Source organism: Impatiens glandulifera, chromosome 5 (genome assembly GCF_907164915.1).
Source record: "Impatiens glandulifera chromosome 5, dImpGla2.1, whole genome shotgun sequence".
NCBI classification, from domain to species: Eukaryota; Viridiplantae; Streptophyta; class Magnoliopsida; order Ericales; family Balsaminaceae; genus Impatiens; species Impatiens glandulifera.
In genome coordinates this window covers 45678795-45694838 of record NC_061866.1, presented here as the reverse complement: position 1 = coordinate 45694838, position 16044 = coordinate 45678795, and the positions used below count along the sequence as shown (strand labels likewise).

Sequence of the window (16044 nt, the reverse complement as noted above, 5' to 3'; positions counted from 1 at the left end):
CTACGTGTTGGAGGCGAAACTAGAAAATGAGAAGTAAAATCACATATCGAAAACTGCACTAGAAATTGAGTATGGTGTATGTCCCAATGAAGAAATATCTATTGCTTCAAAAGTAAAAATCGAAACGTGAAAATATATATGATTGAGACTCATGACTTTCAATCTGGACACTTAAAATACAATGAGATGGGTAGAATTGAAAATGTGGCGATCTTTAGTGAATGTTTATTCAAGGTCTACAGATCACATTGATATTTTTTTTTCATGTTTATTGAGTTGTTGTCTTTTGATCCTTTATGCTAAATCATGTAACTTATACTTGAAATATTTTTAACCAATAACGAGAAAATGGATCAATGAAATGGTTTCTCTCTAAAAAAAAAGGTTATTTAAGCCTGAAAAAATTGTCATTAATCCAAATGAAATTTCTGAATTTTTGTGAAATAGTTAATCTATAACTTTGGAGAAGAAAATGTTGGCTCCAATTGTTTTAGTTTCTCACAAGTTTATGTTTGGAGGGGCATAATGTTTTGATTGGGTGAAAATGTGTCAAATATCCTCTAATCATCCTTCTCCATTCAAAAGGGTATAATTGGAATTATGTAAATGAAAACCCTTAATAATGTCAATCAAAACCTTCTTTTATGTCTAAACCAATTACCAAAAATGTTTTAAGTATATGAACTTCAATGTTGGCTGTTGCACAAGTGCACAAGATGTAATATCTGAATTTAAAATAAAAAATAAAAATAAATGACTTCATATATAAATTATATGTGACATCATTTTTAAGTGACACATTCTTTATTTAAAGAGAAATAAGTGACATATGAGTTATGTAGCAAGTAACATATTCTAATGGAGATAAATGAAATTTAATAAAAAAACAACTAAATTAATACATTCACGACTTCCTTATTTTTTTTATATTTAAAATCAACTAACCCAGTAAAAAAATATATATAGTACATTCTTACAACTTATCAAATAACGTATAAAGTAATTTAATAATTTAAATTCAACACCATCACATAATAGTTTTTCATTTTTAATGTTGATAATGCAATTTTAATATAATATTTTTTAAATCAACATAATTATAGAATGATTTGATATAAAAAATCAATCTATCAACAATAATAATATATATAACTTAATTATAAATAGATAAAGATTTTCTACAAATTATTCTAACTTATTAATATATCAAAACTCTAAATTCGGAAAATGGGTGAAAAATTATTTAATTAACCTGAGTAAATGTGTCTGTATTAAACAGAAAATCTTGTAACTGTTTAAATTAATTATAATAATATTTAATTATTACCAAATATATATATATATTAATATAAGAAGTGAATTTATTCTAACATCGATCTCGTCCTTCTTTTGTAAATATATTTTATTATTAATATTATATATTTTATATTTTCTTAAAGAAAATATAGATAATGGTGCAGAACTTTACAAATTGTGTCAGTCAGTTATGCCATGATGTAGAAGACAAAATAATGGTTTGTTTAGGATTTTTTTTTTTTTTTTGTAAGATTGGTATGTATAGATAATAGATGAGATTATAATAATTAATGAGTGAAAACAAACTTCAAATCACTGTGCACCGAACCTTAATTGCTGACAATTTTGCATTCTTCTTGATCTTGACATTAATCATGCTTAGAATTTTCAATAAAATTCTCAATTTGTTCACAAAGAAAACCATAATTTTATCATAAAGAAAAATAGCAAATTATGCATTTGTATTTGAATCCAATTATGAAATGTTGTAGAGAAAAAAATTGTTTTGCTTAAACATATTATTTAGCTTTGCCATAGATATAATCTTACCAAATTATCTTGAATATCGTATTAAGAACCGTTTTCTTGCAACACAAATGACATCAACTCACTATCATTATTGATCTCTCTGTCGTATGTATGAAGTTGTCTCCATGCCCACCAAACATATATTATAAAATAGACATCAAAAAATCAATTATATACATGTATAAGCTTACAACAGTGCAGTCTCCTTTAATTATTCATTTTCAAACTAATAAAACAAAAACCACTATGATCTCAACACTTTCCAAGCCACGGCAAAGCAAAGATTTAATAATTTCCTAAACAAGGCATCTCATCTCTATTTATAGAGCTTGAATGTAAAAAAACATAAGTATTCAAACAACAATTCATTACACTATTCTAAGAAGCATGAGTAGTTCCAAGAACATCATGAACCAGCAGCACCAACTTCTCTGCTTGGCTTTGTTTTTTATTTTGACTACACTCGCTTCTCAAGCAGCATCTCGCTCTCTTAACGGTCATTCCACAATGCAGAAGAGGCATGAACGATGGATGACAGAACAAGGGCGCGTTTACAAAGACGAAGCTGAGAAGGAGAAACGCTATAGCATATTCAAAGATAACGTGGAGATGATAGAATCCTTTAACAGAGCCACAGACAAGCCTTACAAATTGGGAATCAATCAGTTTGCAGACCTTACCAACCAAGAGTTCAAGCTAAGGAATAAGTTCAAGAGTCATGTTTTCTCTGATAATAATTCCTTGTTCAGATACCAAAACATTTCAGCTGTGCCCGCCACCATGGACTGGCGGAAGAAGGGTGCCGTCACCCCCATCAAGGACCAGGGACAATGCGGTAAGCAGTAATTATAAATGAACTAATCTTTTGTTTTCTATAAAGAAATTTGATTTTTAACTTGTGGGTCGGGGGGATGCACAGGTTGTTGTTGGGCTTTTTCTGCTGTGGCTGCGACTGAAGGAATCGCTCAGATAGCAACGGGAAAGCTGATATCATTGTCTGAGCAAGAGCTTGTTGATTGTGATGTAAACGGCCAGGATCAAGGCTGCAACGGGGGTCTCATGGACGACGCCTTCGGATTCATCCAAAGCAATGGGGGGCTGACCAGCGAGTCCAACTACGGATACGTGGGATCTGATGGGACTTGCAATAAGAAGAAGGAATCAAACCATGCAGCCACTATAACTGGCTACGAAGATGTGCCTGCCAACAGCGAAAGTTCACTGTTGAAAGCTGTAGCCAATCAACCGGTCTCTGTAGCCATTGATGCTGGAGGGTCTGATTTCCAGTTCTACTCTAGCGGGGTCTTCACCGGTGAGTGTGGAACTGAACTGGACCACGGGGTGACCGCGGTGGGGTATGGGATTGCAGACGATGGAATTACCAAATACTGGATTGTGAAGAATTCGTGGGGAGAAAGCTGGGGAGAGGAAGGATACATCAGAATGCAGAGGGATATTGAAGCCAAGGAAGGACTATGTGGAATTGCTATGGAGGCTTCCTATCCCACTGCTGCAGAGTAAACAAATCATATCAGAAGACCAACATAATCATGAAGAAGATCATATAAAATGTAAATCAAAGCTTATTTTCTACAGTCTTGTTTAAATCAAAATATATGTGCAGATCTTACCTTAATTTATGTTTAAAATCTCTGTATATATACATACATACATACTTGTCACCAATTCTCAGAATGTCTCTTAATCGATGAGAGTATACATGTATAAAAGGTAGTTTCTTTCATTAATACCTAACTACTCTTCTTCTTGAAAAAAAAGATTTAAATGCAGAATGTACATAAAATTATATAGATAGATGTACAATTCACGTTGAATGTAATGATCTTGTAGGTTTAGATAGAAAATAAGAGTTTGAGAAAAAAATTACAAAAGGACTCTTTCTTCACCAAGAGTGACTTGTTGTTGAAGGAGGAATTAGAAGTAGGTACAGTTAGAAGATTTCATAGCGAAGGACTTAGAAAATGAGAAGGAAAATCACATATCAAAGACTGCACTAGAAATTGAGTATGGTATACTTCAAAAGCAAAATTCGAGACGTGAAAATACATATAATTGAGGCCACACAACTTACCACGTTAATAACATTAGTCATGACTTTCAATCTGGACACTTAAAAGAGATACAATGCGGTGGATAGAATTGAAAATGTGGTGAATAACATGAGAAGGGCTAAGGAAATGAGTGTAATTTTTTTTTTATAAAATTCGTAGCGAAGTTAGTTATGCCTTGAAATGAGAAATAAGAAGCCTTACGAAGAAACTGATGAAAAATCCCCGTGTTACTGGAGTTTCGAATCTCTAATGGGAGTTTCGAATCTCTAATGTCTATCTATGTTTTGAAGACTAAGAGATAGATATGTTGTGAGAGTTAGGAATTGTTTATTCAAGGTCTACAAATCACATTGGTATTTTTTTCATGCTTATTAGTTAGTTGTCTTTTGATCTGTTATGATAAGTGATGTAACTTATACTTAAATATTTTTTTTATTTGTTTTAACCATTAACAAGAAAATGGATCATTGAAATGATTTTTTCTCTTTAAAATAAAGAGTTACTTAAGCCCTGAAACAAATAATGGTAAAAGCCTACCTAAATTTGTTAACAATCATACCAAAATTATGTTATTAACCCAAATGAAATTTCTAATTTTTGTTAATGGTTAAAGAGTTAATCTACAACTTTGGAGAAGAAAATGTTGGCTTAAATAGTTTTAGTTTCTCATAGGGATAGGGTTAAGTGTGGAGACGCATAATCTTTTAAGAAACATTTGAAAACTAATTTGAAATCAAACTCATTACTTTTAATCTCTTAAAAAGAGACACTTAACATTTTAATTTTAGGAGCTATCTGATTACTAATGTACTAGTGGTTGATATATATTAATTTTTAGGGCTAATTGTTATTTGAAACTCGAATTTGGATCGTTTTCATTTAATGAGATTTGAACTATCAAAATTTTAATCATTTGACAAAAACGTGTAATTTATCTTATTTAAAAGTATTATTTTCGTTTTTCTAATTAATTTGTCACGTTTTTAAATTAAATTATATTTAGAGATGACGTATTTTTTTAAATTTGAGTATTATTTTCTAGATTTACGTATTTTATTTTTGTTAAAGTTGATTTGAATTACTACAAAAATGTGTAATCCAAAAAAAATTGAATTTTTTTTAATAGAGATAAATTTTATATTTATTTCATATAATTTCATAATGACATAATATTGTGTATGATTTACCAATTTAGTAGTATTTGTGTTTTAAATTCAATATTTTTTCGAGATATACACGTTTAAAATTGCCGCATACGGTTTGAAATGTCTTAAAAAAATGTATAATGTATGAAAATATATTAAAAAATCGAAAAAAGAGAAATTGTTATTTTGTTTGTACAAATTTGATAAATTAATTAAAAAAATGAAACTTCTATGTTAAAGTAAGAAAAGGAACCGACTATTGGGTAAGCCCGACAAACCCTCGGGCTATGGTAGCCTACTCCCCAGGCAGCCGCCAATTTTAAAATTATTGAGATATTTAATTAAATTTATTGTAATTTTAAACCTAAGTTGTTATAGTTTAATTGTTCAAAATAAAAACTAAAATTTTTTATTTGGTTATGGGTTTAAAAACTTTTTTTTTTTTATTAGTTTTTTAAACTAGATTTAGTGCAATAAAAGAAATATCTACTTTTTCTACCGGGGGCTGGACAATCCAAAACTCAGGGCGACTATTAATAAAAATACAGACATTTATTAGTTCGTTTGTGAAAAACGTTGAATCACAAAAATTGTGATAGTTAGAGGCTCGTATGACATAATTTAAAGTTTAATTCACCTCAATAAAAACAAACTAATTTCTGGCCTTAAATAATAATTGGGTCTTTATTTTTAATATAAAAGTGAATTTATTGAGCATCTCACCCTTCTTTTGAAAATATATTTTATTATTAACATAGTGTATTTTATAGTTTCTTAAAGAAAATAATATAATGGTGTGGAACTTTATAAATTGTGTCATAGTCTAGACTTTAGTTAGTTATGCCATGATGTAGAAGACAAAATAATGGTTTTTTTTTTTTTTTTCTTTTGGTAAGATTGGTATGTATAGTTAATGAGATTATAATAATTATTAACTGAAAACAAGCTTCAAGTCACTGGGCACGCAACGTTAATTGTTGACAATTTTGCATTCCTTTGATCTTAACATTAATCATTCGTAGAATTTGAATAAAATTCTCAATTTCTCCAAAAAGATAGCCATTATTTTAACCTAAAGAAAAATAGCAAAATATGAAGAAAATTTTTTTTGAATCCAATTATGAAATGTTGTAGAGAAAATTTTAGTTTGTTTTGTTTAAATATATTATTTATTAGCTTTGTCATATATATAAGGACGAATCTATGTAGGGGTTCGGATGGCTTAAGCCCAGCCAATAAAAAAAAAAAAAAATTCCTGTAAAAATATGTAATTACCCTTAATTTCTTAAAAAAAAAATTAATATAATTCATTGTTTTTTTTTATCTAATTATTAAAAAAATGGTAAGATTTTACTTTTATATATTTGTTTTTATCAAAATTTTATTTTTATTATTTTAAGCTCACCCTAAATTTTTTTCAAACTCACCCCAGTTCGAAATTCTGGGCACGCCCATGTATATATAGATATAATCTTACTAATTCTATTCTATCGCAAAAAAGTACTATGATATTTTCTATTGGGTGAACCTTTTTCATTCAACACAAATGACATCAACTCACTATCAACTATCATTGATTCCTCTGGGTATGTATGAAGTTGTCTCCATGCTGGCCAAACAAATATGTTATAAAAAGACTATAAAAAAATCAATTGTGTACATGTATACTTACAACAATGCAGTCTCCCTTAATTAGTCATTTTCAAACTAATAAAACAAAAACCACTCAACACTTTCCAAGCCACGGCAAAACAAAGATTTAATAATTTCCTAGACAAGGCATGTCTAGGATCCATTTCTATTTATAGAGCTTGCATGTAAAAGCAAAAGTATCCATTTCCTAAACAAGCAGTGTTTCTTACAACAATTCCTAGTCTTTTTTTCTACATTATTTACAAGAACATCATCATGATGAACCAGCAGCGGCAACAACTTCTCTGCCTGACTCTCTTTTTTGTTTTGACTATACTGGCTTCTCAAGCTGCATCTCGCTCTCTTCTTAACGGTCATTCCACAATGCAGAAGAGGCATGAAAGATGGATGACAGAACAAGGGCGCGTTTACAAAGACGAAGCTGAAAAGGAGAAACGCTACACCATATTCAAAGATAACGTGGAGATGATAGAATCCTTCAACAGGGCCGCAAACAAGCCTTATAAAATGGGAATCAATCAGTTTGCAGACCTTACCAACCAAGAGTTCAAGCTAAGGAATAAGTTCAAGAGTCATGTTTGCTCTGATAATAATTCCTTGTTCAAATACCAAAACATTTCAGCTGTGCCCGCCACCATGGACTGGAGGAAGAAAGGTGCCGTCACCCCCATCAAGGACCAGGGACAATGCGGTAAGCAGTAATTATAAATGAACTAATCTTTTGTTTTGTAAAAAGAAATTTGATTTCATTTTAACTTGTGGGTCGGGATGCACAGGTTGTTGTTGGGCTTTTTCTGCTGTGGCTGCGACCGAAGGAATCGCTCAGATAACAACGGGAAAGCTGATATCTTTGTCTGAGCAAGAGCTTGTTGATTGTGATGTAAACGGCCAGGATCAAGGCTGCAACGGGGGTCTCATGGACGATGCCTTCGAATTCATCCAAAGCAATGGGGGTCTGACCAGCGAATCCAACTACGGATACGAGGGATCTGACGGGACTTGCAATAAGAAGAAGGAATCAAACCACGCAGCCACTATAACTGGCTACGAAGACGTGCCAGCCAACAGCGAAAGTTCACTAATGAAAGCTGTAGCCAATCAACCTGTCTCTGTAGCAATTGATGCTGGAGACTCTGATTTCCAATTCTACTCTAGCGGGGTCTTCACCGGTGAGTGTGGAACTGAGCTGGACCACGGGGTGACCGCGGTGGGGTATGGAACAACAGATGATGGAACCAAATACTGGATTGTGAAGAATTCGTGGGGAGAGAGCTGGGGAGAAGAAGGATACATAAGAATGCAGAGGGATATTGAAGCCAAGGAAGGTCTATGCGGTATTGCTATGCAGGCTTCCTATCCCACTGCTGCAGAGTAATTAAACAATCATATCAAAATACCAACAAAATCATTAAGAAGATCATATATAATGTAAATCATATCAAAATACCAACAAAATCATGAAGAAGATCATATATAATGTAAATCAAAGTTTCTTTCCTGCAGTCTTGTTTAAATCAAAATATATGTGCAGTTCTTACCTTAATTTATGTATAAAATCTCTGTATACATACATATATATTGATACTTGTCATCAATCCATGTATAAAAAGTAATTTCTTACATTAATACCCAACTACTCTTCTTATTGAAAGGCAAGATTTAAATGCAGAATGTACTGAAAATTATATAAGATAGATGTACAATTCAAGCTGACTGTAACTATTATGTAATGATCTTGTAATGTCTTGACCAATAGTGACTTGTGTTGGAGGCGAAATTAGAAAATGAGAAGGAAAATCACATATCGAAGATAGCACTAGAAATTGAGTAAAAATTGAGGTGTGAAAATACATATGATTGAGACTAGACAACTTATCACATTAAAAACATTAGGCATGACTTTCAATCTGGACATTTAAGAGAAATACAATGAGATGGATAGAATTGAAAATGTGGTGGATAACACGATAAGGGCTAAGAAGATGAGTGTGAAAAAAAATCTTATAAAATTCGGTAACAAAGTTAATTATGCTTGAAAATGTAGAGTAAGAACGCTCTAACGACAATAAAAGGTGGATATTCTCACATAAGGTCTTGGGTTCGAGCTCGTCAGACGGCAAATTCTGCGTTTAGTTAAATGGTTAAATATGTTTGCAGACTACCTGCTTAATTCGTTGTCCCATTTAACCCCACCAAGTTAGCCCAGTGGTAATTGTCGGCTTAAGAGACCTAAAGGTCACGGTTCGACTCCATTTGAAAGCGTTTTGAATTTAAAATGGGGCCATAACTGTGGAGTGTCTTTTCCTTTAATTCCATAAAAAAGAAGGCCGATATATTTTGAAGACTGAACTATAGATGTGTGATAGTTGGTGAGTGTTTATATTCAAGGTCTACAAATCACATTGGCATTTTTTTCATGTTTATTGAGTTGTTGTCTGTTAATCCTTTGTGATAATCAAGTAACTTTACTTAAATATTTTTGATTTGTTTTAACCATTAACAATGAAAATGGATCAATAAAATGATTTTTCTCTCTAAAAATAGCTTAAGCCTTGAAACAAATAAATTGGTTTTATTAGTTTAGCATACCTAAATTTGTTAACAATCATGCCAAAATTATGTTATTAATCCAAATGAAATAATATCTGAATTTTTTTTTTGTTGAAGAGTTAATCTACAACTTTGGAGAAGAAAATGTTTGCTACAATAATTTTTTTTTCTGAAAAGGTTATGTTTAATGCGTATAATCTTTTAAAAACATTTGAATTTTAAATTGGAATTGAACTTGTAATCCCGAGAAACATATCTTCCGTCCCATAGTTTAGCACACGCTGCGGTAAAGCAAACACATTACAATATGGGGGGAATATCTCGGGGTGGCTCGAGGTTTGATGCATTTCAACATTGGTTTGCGTGTCAAACATCTTTTAAAATTAATTATGTAAAAAATAATTAATCCTTTATTCAAATATAGCCCAAATAATAATTCAACTAGAACCCGTTTAAATTAATTAAACATAACTAATTTAAATATTATTTATTTGAAAATCAGAGCGGCCAAGTGATCAATAAAATGATAGGTGTATAAACGTATTTATACTAGAGTTTATGAAAAGGGATTCATTGTCTGTTACGCACGGGAAAGAGTTTTCGCGCTATGTCATCTGCGCCCGCCTAAGACCGTTCTTAAAAATTCTTTTAAAATAAACAAAGTTTGGCTATGATAAATTCATTTATAACATTTATTTCCTTTAATTAGTAGTTCAAGGGTCCTAAACAATGATGAGTTTAGATTGCGTAAATAATTGTACAAAATTATTTTAAAGGGGTGTATACCTGTTGCGCTGATATTAGATTTAACAAAACTTGAAAATACCAGAGAAAGGTGTTAGAATTTAAAAATAAATTCCAAACAGAGTCTTATCCAAAATATTGGTTTAGGAAATATCCTGAAAATATAAAAATAACATTTATGACCTTTCGGGATTATTTGAAAATGGGTTCGGGTTCTAAAATTACAAAAATAATTTTAGATTTTGAAAAGTGGAACCAAACAGAACTTATGACCAGAGTCCTAGGGTCTGGGTTCGGTTTGGCCGATCTAGGCTCAGTCGGGCTCGATCAAGATCGGGATGGTCCGGACCATGGTTCGAGTCGTATGGGTCAAGGGAATAGAGAGCTCGGTCATGGGCTCAAGAGGCTTGGTCCAAAACTCAGGTTGCTTGGTTCCAAGTCAAGTCTATCAGTCTAGGTTCTCACTCCTATGGTTAGGTAGTTATCGATCTTAAGTCTAAGGTTATGGTTAGTTTTACCGGTCTTAGGTCTAAGAGCTTGGTCCTAATCATCGATCATAGGCTAGAGATTCTCGGTCCTAACCATTGATCCCAGGCTAAAGGCTCTCGGTCCTAGGTTAAAACAGGGCTTGATCCTAGGTTCAAAAAATGGTCCTAGGTTAAGGGGAGGACTTGGTCTAAAAGGCCGGGCTCCACGGTCCTGGACTAAAACTATCGGTCCTGGGACTCGGTCCTTCCTGAAAAACACCGGTCCTGGTCCTCGGTCGAAGCTAAAGAACACCGGTCCTGATCCTCGGTCGGAGTTGAAGAACACCAGTTCTGGTCCTCGGTTAGAGGCTAGATTTTCTCGGTCGCGACTGAAGAATTGGACCGAGGATTACCGGTCCTAGGCTAAAACCTTAGGACCGATGTGTTCTTATTTTGGTCAAAATTTCAAAAGTCTATAACTTTTGATTCAAATCATGGAATCATGATCTTTAAGCTACAGTTAGTTCATATGATCATGAAGAACAAAACCCTTACATAAATCACGATTTTAAGATCTTTGCGAAGATCAATTTCAAAACACTATTTCTATGTCAAATTTTGGGATTTTTTAAATTAGGTCATTTCAAGTCCTAATTTTTGTTCTATTAGCTTTAAAATGATGGATATAGTTGAACTCAACCAAAACAAGAACGTCACTCAAACAATAAAACAATTTTTTAAGATTGAATCAAAATTAAAAAAAAAAATCAAAAACATGATCAAAATGATAAAACAATTGCTTGGAAATTATTCTGACATATTAACAAACATGTATAACAACTAATTGGATAAAAAAAATCCAGAATTAAACCAAGAACATGAAATTTTTAAAAATCCAATTTTAAACTTGAATTTTAAAAAATGCAGTTTGATTAAACATGATTAAAAAATTGTTACAGTTGCTTGGAATTCATCCTAACATGTTAACAAACATGTATAGAAATTAACTGGATCAAATAATTCAGATTAAAATCAAGAACACAAAAAAATAAAAAATCCAGTTTTCAAATTCAAATTTTCGAAATTCTTGATTTAGGTTGATTTGATCTGATCTCTTTTAACATAAAGTTCATACATGATATATAGAATGATTCTAAAGAAAGAAATCACATAATCAAGCTTAAGAACAGATCAAACCTGATCAAACAAGAAAATTTAAAAAAATTCAAAATTTTCAATTACAGATTGATATATAGGCGTCATAGATCCATACCAACACTTGGAGAACACTCCTGGAAGGTACTAGAGGCTATCCAGAAGCCTGGATTGAAGCAAGAGTCGTCGAAGAAGGTTTTGATAAAAACCATTTCTTGACCGGATTTTCAGACTTTGATTCCGATTGTTATAGGCTGTAATTCTTAGTGTTTGTTTGATGATTTGCTTCACAAAGCATATAGAAGTATTTATACTGCCCTAAGATCGATCGGGGAGGGATAATTTAAGACAAATTTGACCTCACGAACTTATCTTAAATTTTATCCTCAATCGTGACAGCCTTATCTAGGGCAGAATAAGGCTGGAGGATAAGGGCGTCTTACTGGAGGGGATAAGGGGAGCATGTGGATGAAAAATCAAGGGATTTGATGGTTTGTGGAGGAAGCTGGAGCTTCTGAAAGAATCGTGTTGGCGATGATCGCGAATCCGGCGAGCGGCCTACCCAGCAAAGAAGACAATTGAAACGACGTCGTTTCGACTAACGACGTCCGCGTACCGTCAACGGTTTTCACTAACGTGGTTAGTCCATCCCGTTAGTTGACTCAGTGTGGCAGACGCGCGCTTGATTTGTTGTAGCGGGCTGGGTGGGAGCGTTGGGCTGTTGGATGAAGTCTGGGCGCTCATTTGATGGTCCAGGATCCTGATGCAGAATTTTAACAAAAATCCGGCTACACTGGATTATTATATTTTATTTTTATTAAAAAAGTTATTAAAAATCGATTTTAATTCCCTTTTTTACGTTTTTCTTCACCAAAAATTTCACAAAAAAAATATTTCTATAATTATAATAAAAATTATGATCATATTTTATTTTATTTTGGAATTTTGGGTATTTTATTTAATTACTTTAAGTCATAAATTAAACATAATTCATGATTAAATTACTCTAATTTGGGTAAAATAAATATAATATTTTATCCTCAAATTATTTTTAGAATTTTAAATATTTTTCTTAATTAGAGTTTAATTATTACAATAATTAACCCTTAATTAGATTTTAATTCATTCTTTGAGTTATTTTGAATATATAAAAATTAAAAATATTATTAAAAAAATATATATTATTTGAAAATTATGGTAAGTCAAAATTTTCATACTTATCGAACTCAAATTTTTTAATTCATACTTTGGAGTTATCTTATTTGGTTGATATATATTTATTTTTGAATATAAAGAGAATTTATTCAACATCTCATCCTTTTAAAATATAAAAAAATATGTACATAACAATGTGTAACTTTATAAATTGTGTCAGTTAGGATGAGTCAGTACACTATATCTTAATTTTTTTTATCCATATATTATATTTTATTGAAAGTTTCGATATAAAAAAATTCATACGTTACCTTAATTTCGGTATGCATTGATTTCGATATTGTATCGATATTATATATTTGATATCGAAAAAATATATATACTTAAACAAAAAATCAATTTAGTATGTTATTATAAAAACTATATTAAATTGTGTTAATCGTCGGTTGATGGGATATTTAGGTATAAACCGTGAGCTCGGTTGGATTGAGTCGGTGAGTCCCAATCCTGATTATTTTATAATGAACTATTTGACTCGAAAGGAACCGTAGAACGTTCAGTGATCGCGATCGGTCGATTCGTTTAATTCACAACGTTATTATTATCAGGATATGTGAGATCTCTTCTGAAAAATCGGTGAAGATGGTAGGTGAACTTATGGATCTTTTAAGGATCTCTGAGTTTGTTGTTGTTAGACTTTATGTTTTATTTATTTGTTGGTAAATATTTTTAGTTTATGTTTTCCATTATTGTGTTTGGGGTGTGTTTGGTGACTAGATGAACACTCGTGTTTTTGTAAAGTTTTGTCGTTATGATTAACTACGGTAATTTATATCATATTGTATGGATTTTTTTCAAAAAAAATATATCATATTGCATTAAATTGTTTCAAAAAAAAATATGGTTATTACAAAAACGTTAGATAAAATTAAAATTTAAAGAAATCTATAATAAAATAAATATGTTTGTAAGAATTCAACATTTTTAGAGATTATCAAATGTTAAAAACTAAATTTTGTTATAAAGTTGAAATTAACATGAATAAATATAAGTATAATTTTCAAGTTAGACTAAAGTGGTGAAGAAAAAAATGAGATTTGAAACAATTTTTAATCATATTTATATCTGCAAAAGTTTTTATAAATTTATAATACACTCCATTTAGATAATAACAATAATAATGATTTAACATCATTTAATTTTCAAAAATTATGTTTTTATAATTTAATTAATTAATATCAATTCTATTTGGAAAAAATATTTGTTAATTTTATAGAGACAAAATAGGGAAATTTGACGAAATGTTTTGAAGTGATCATTTGTGCCATTAAATTTATGCGCTGGTCACCAGCGCATTTAAGGACCTTTTTAGGGTCATTTCATCAAATTTTCCGACAAAATAGATATATTAAAAGTTGAGCCTTATATATATTGAGAAAAATAAATAAATTTACTTAAATTTGTTGATTTTTGATAACGGTTTATTGTGCATGAATCTAGTTTATGAAATAAAAATTAAATTATAATTATTTATAACTTCATTAGTTATTATTTATTTATTTATTAAAATATTATGTTATATAAATATATATAAATGTCAATTATTATCGATCTAATGGTTTTGCTAGTCAAATTAGATTTACAATGAGATTAAACGAGATATTTCGTTCTATAATAGAGTTTTACTTTTGATATGACGCAAACAAGTGTTTCCATTTGAACATGACGTTATGCGTTGATAAAATATTAACAATTTCCATATAAGACATTGTTACAAGTTGTTCACTAAGATAATTTCATATAATTTTTATTAGGAGAAACCTAATGAGTAAAAAAATTCATCTAAGATCTCGTTTTTTTGATTGAGCGTTATTCACGATAAAATTCTTACAGATTATATGTGCATGAAAAAATGTTGTATTATAGTTAGTCGTTGCCGTATTGTCACGAAAATGTTGAATCAATAACTCACTTATTTTTGTATTGTCGATGAGTGACTAGTATCTGGAGTCATTTGTGAAGTATTACTGGTATTCATTATGTGATGCATAAGTCTTTGATAGTTGTTAGAAAGTTTGGAATGATGCGGCTGATATGACAGACTTACGTATTTTGGTTATCATCTCAATTATTTTTTTGTAGACTATCTGGTTGAAGAGAAATTGTCGAACTTTCAATTATTGTAGTCGTTCAATACATATCATTCATAAGGTTTATATTATTACGTTTTTTGATATTTGTTTTGGAAAAATAGTAGAGTCTGTCAAGGAGTTAATCGTTATTCTCAAAGATTTACAAGTTCGATAACATACTGAGTAACGTTTTTTTCATGTCATGATCTGTTATTTTATTTAAATAATTTTTATCATGCACATTTAAAAAATATATATTATATATATTTTTATTTATAAATATTATTTGAATATACTAAAATTTTAAAAAACTCATATATTTAATATATTTACTATTACAGGATTTCCAATATACCGACCCTAACCACCGCTTAGTTAGTTATCACAAGATGATGTAGAAGACAAATAATGGTTTGATTATTAATTCTTTATTTATTAGATTGGTACGTATACATGATGAGATTATAATAATTATTGACTGAAAAAAACAAGCTTCAAGTCACTGTGCACGGAACCTTAATTGTTGACAATTTTGCATTCTTCTTGATCTTGACATTAATCATGCTTAGAATTTTTAATAAAATTCTCAATTTGTTCAAAAAGAAAACCATAATTTTATCCTAAAGAAAAATAACAAATTATGCATTTGTATTTGAATCCAATTATGAAATGTGGTAGAGAAAAAAATTGTTTTGCTTAAACATATTACTTAGCTTTGCCATATATATAATCTTACCAATTCTTTCATTCTTTGTATAGAAAATTATAATGATATTTTATGCGACACAAATGACATTAACTCATTGTCATGGATCCCTTCGTGTATGTATGAAGTTGTCTCCATGCTCACCAAACATATATATATATTCTAAAATAGACATTAAAAAATCAATTGTATACATGTAGAAGCTTAATTACAACAGTGCAGTCTCCCTTAATTACTTATTTTCAAACTAATAAAATAAACATATGAACACTTTCCAAGCCACGGCAAAGCAAAGATTTAATAATTTCCTAAACAAAACATATGAGACTGTCTGTTTATGATGCATTTCTATTTATAGAGCTTGCATGTAAAAGCAAAAGTATTCATTTCCTAAACAAGCAGTTTTTCTTACAACAATTCATAGTCTTTTTTCCTACAATA

The 16044-nt window shown here is 30.6% G+C and overlaps 2 protein-coding genes across 2 annotated transcripts; both read left to right on the top strand.

Annotated features, from left to right (window-relative positions):
* Positions 1–2229: 2229 nt before the first annotated feature.
* On the top strand, positions 2230–3383 carry LOC124940045 (senescence-specific cysteine protease SAG39-like). The gene is made up of 2 exons (XM_047480522.1): positions 2230–2659; positions 2744–3383. Exons 1-2 carry the CDS (start codon positions 2233–2235, stop codon positions 3343–3345), a joined length of 1029 nt encoding a protein of 342 aa, XP_047336478.1. The 5' UTR covers positions 2230–2232; the 3' UTR covers positions 3346–3383.
* Positions 3384–7042: 3659 nt separating this feature from the next.
* Positions 7043–8069, top strand: LOC124939902 (senescence-specific cysteine protease SAG39-like). Its single transcript, XM_047480363.1, has 2 exons — positions 7043–7385; positions 7471–8069. The coding sequence occupies exons 1-2, from the start codon at positions 7058–7060 to the stop codon at positions 8067–8069; spliced, it is 927 nt and encodes a 308-aa protein (XP_047336319.1). The 5' UTR covers positions 7043–7057.
* Positions 8070–16044: the final 7975 nt, after the last annotated feature.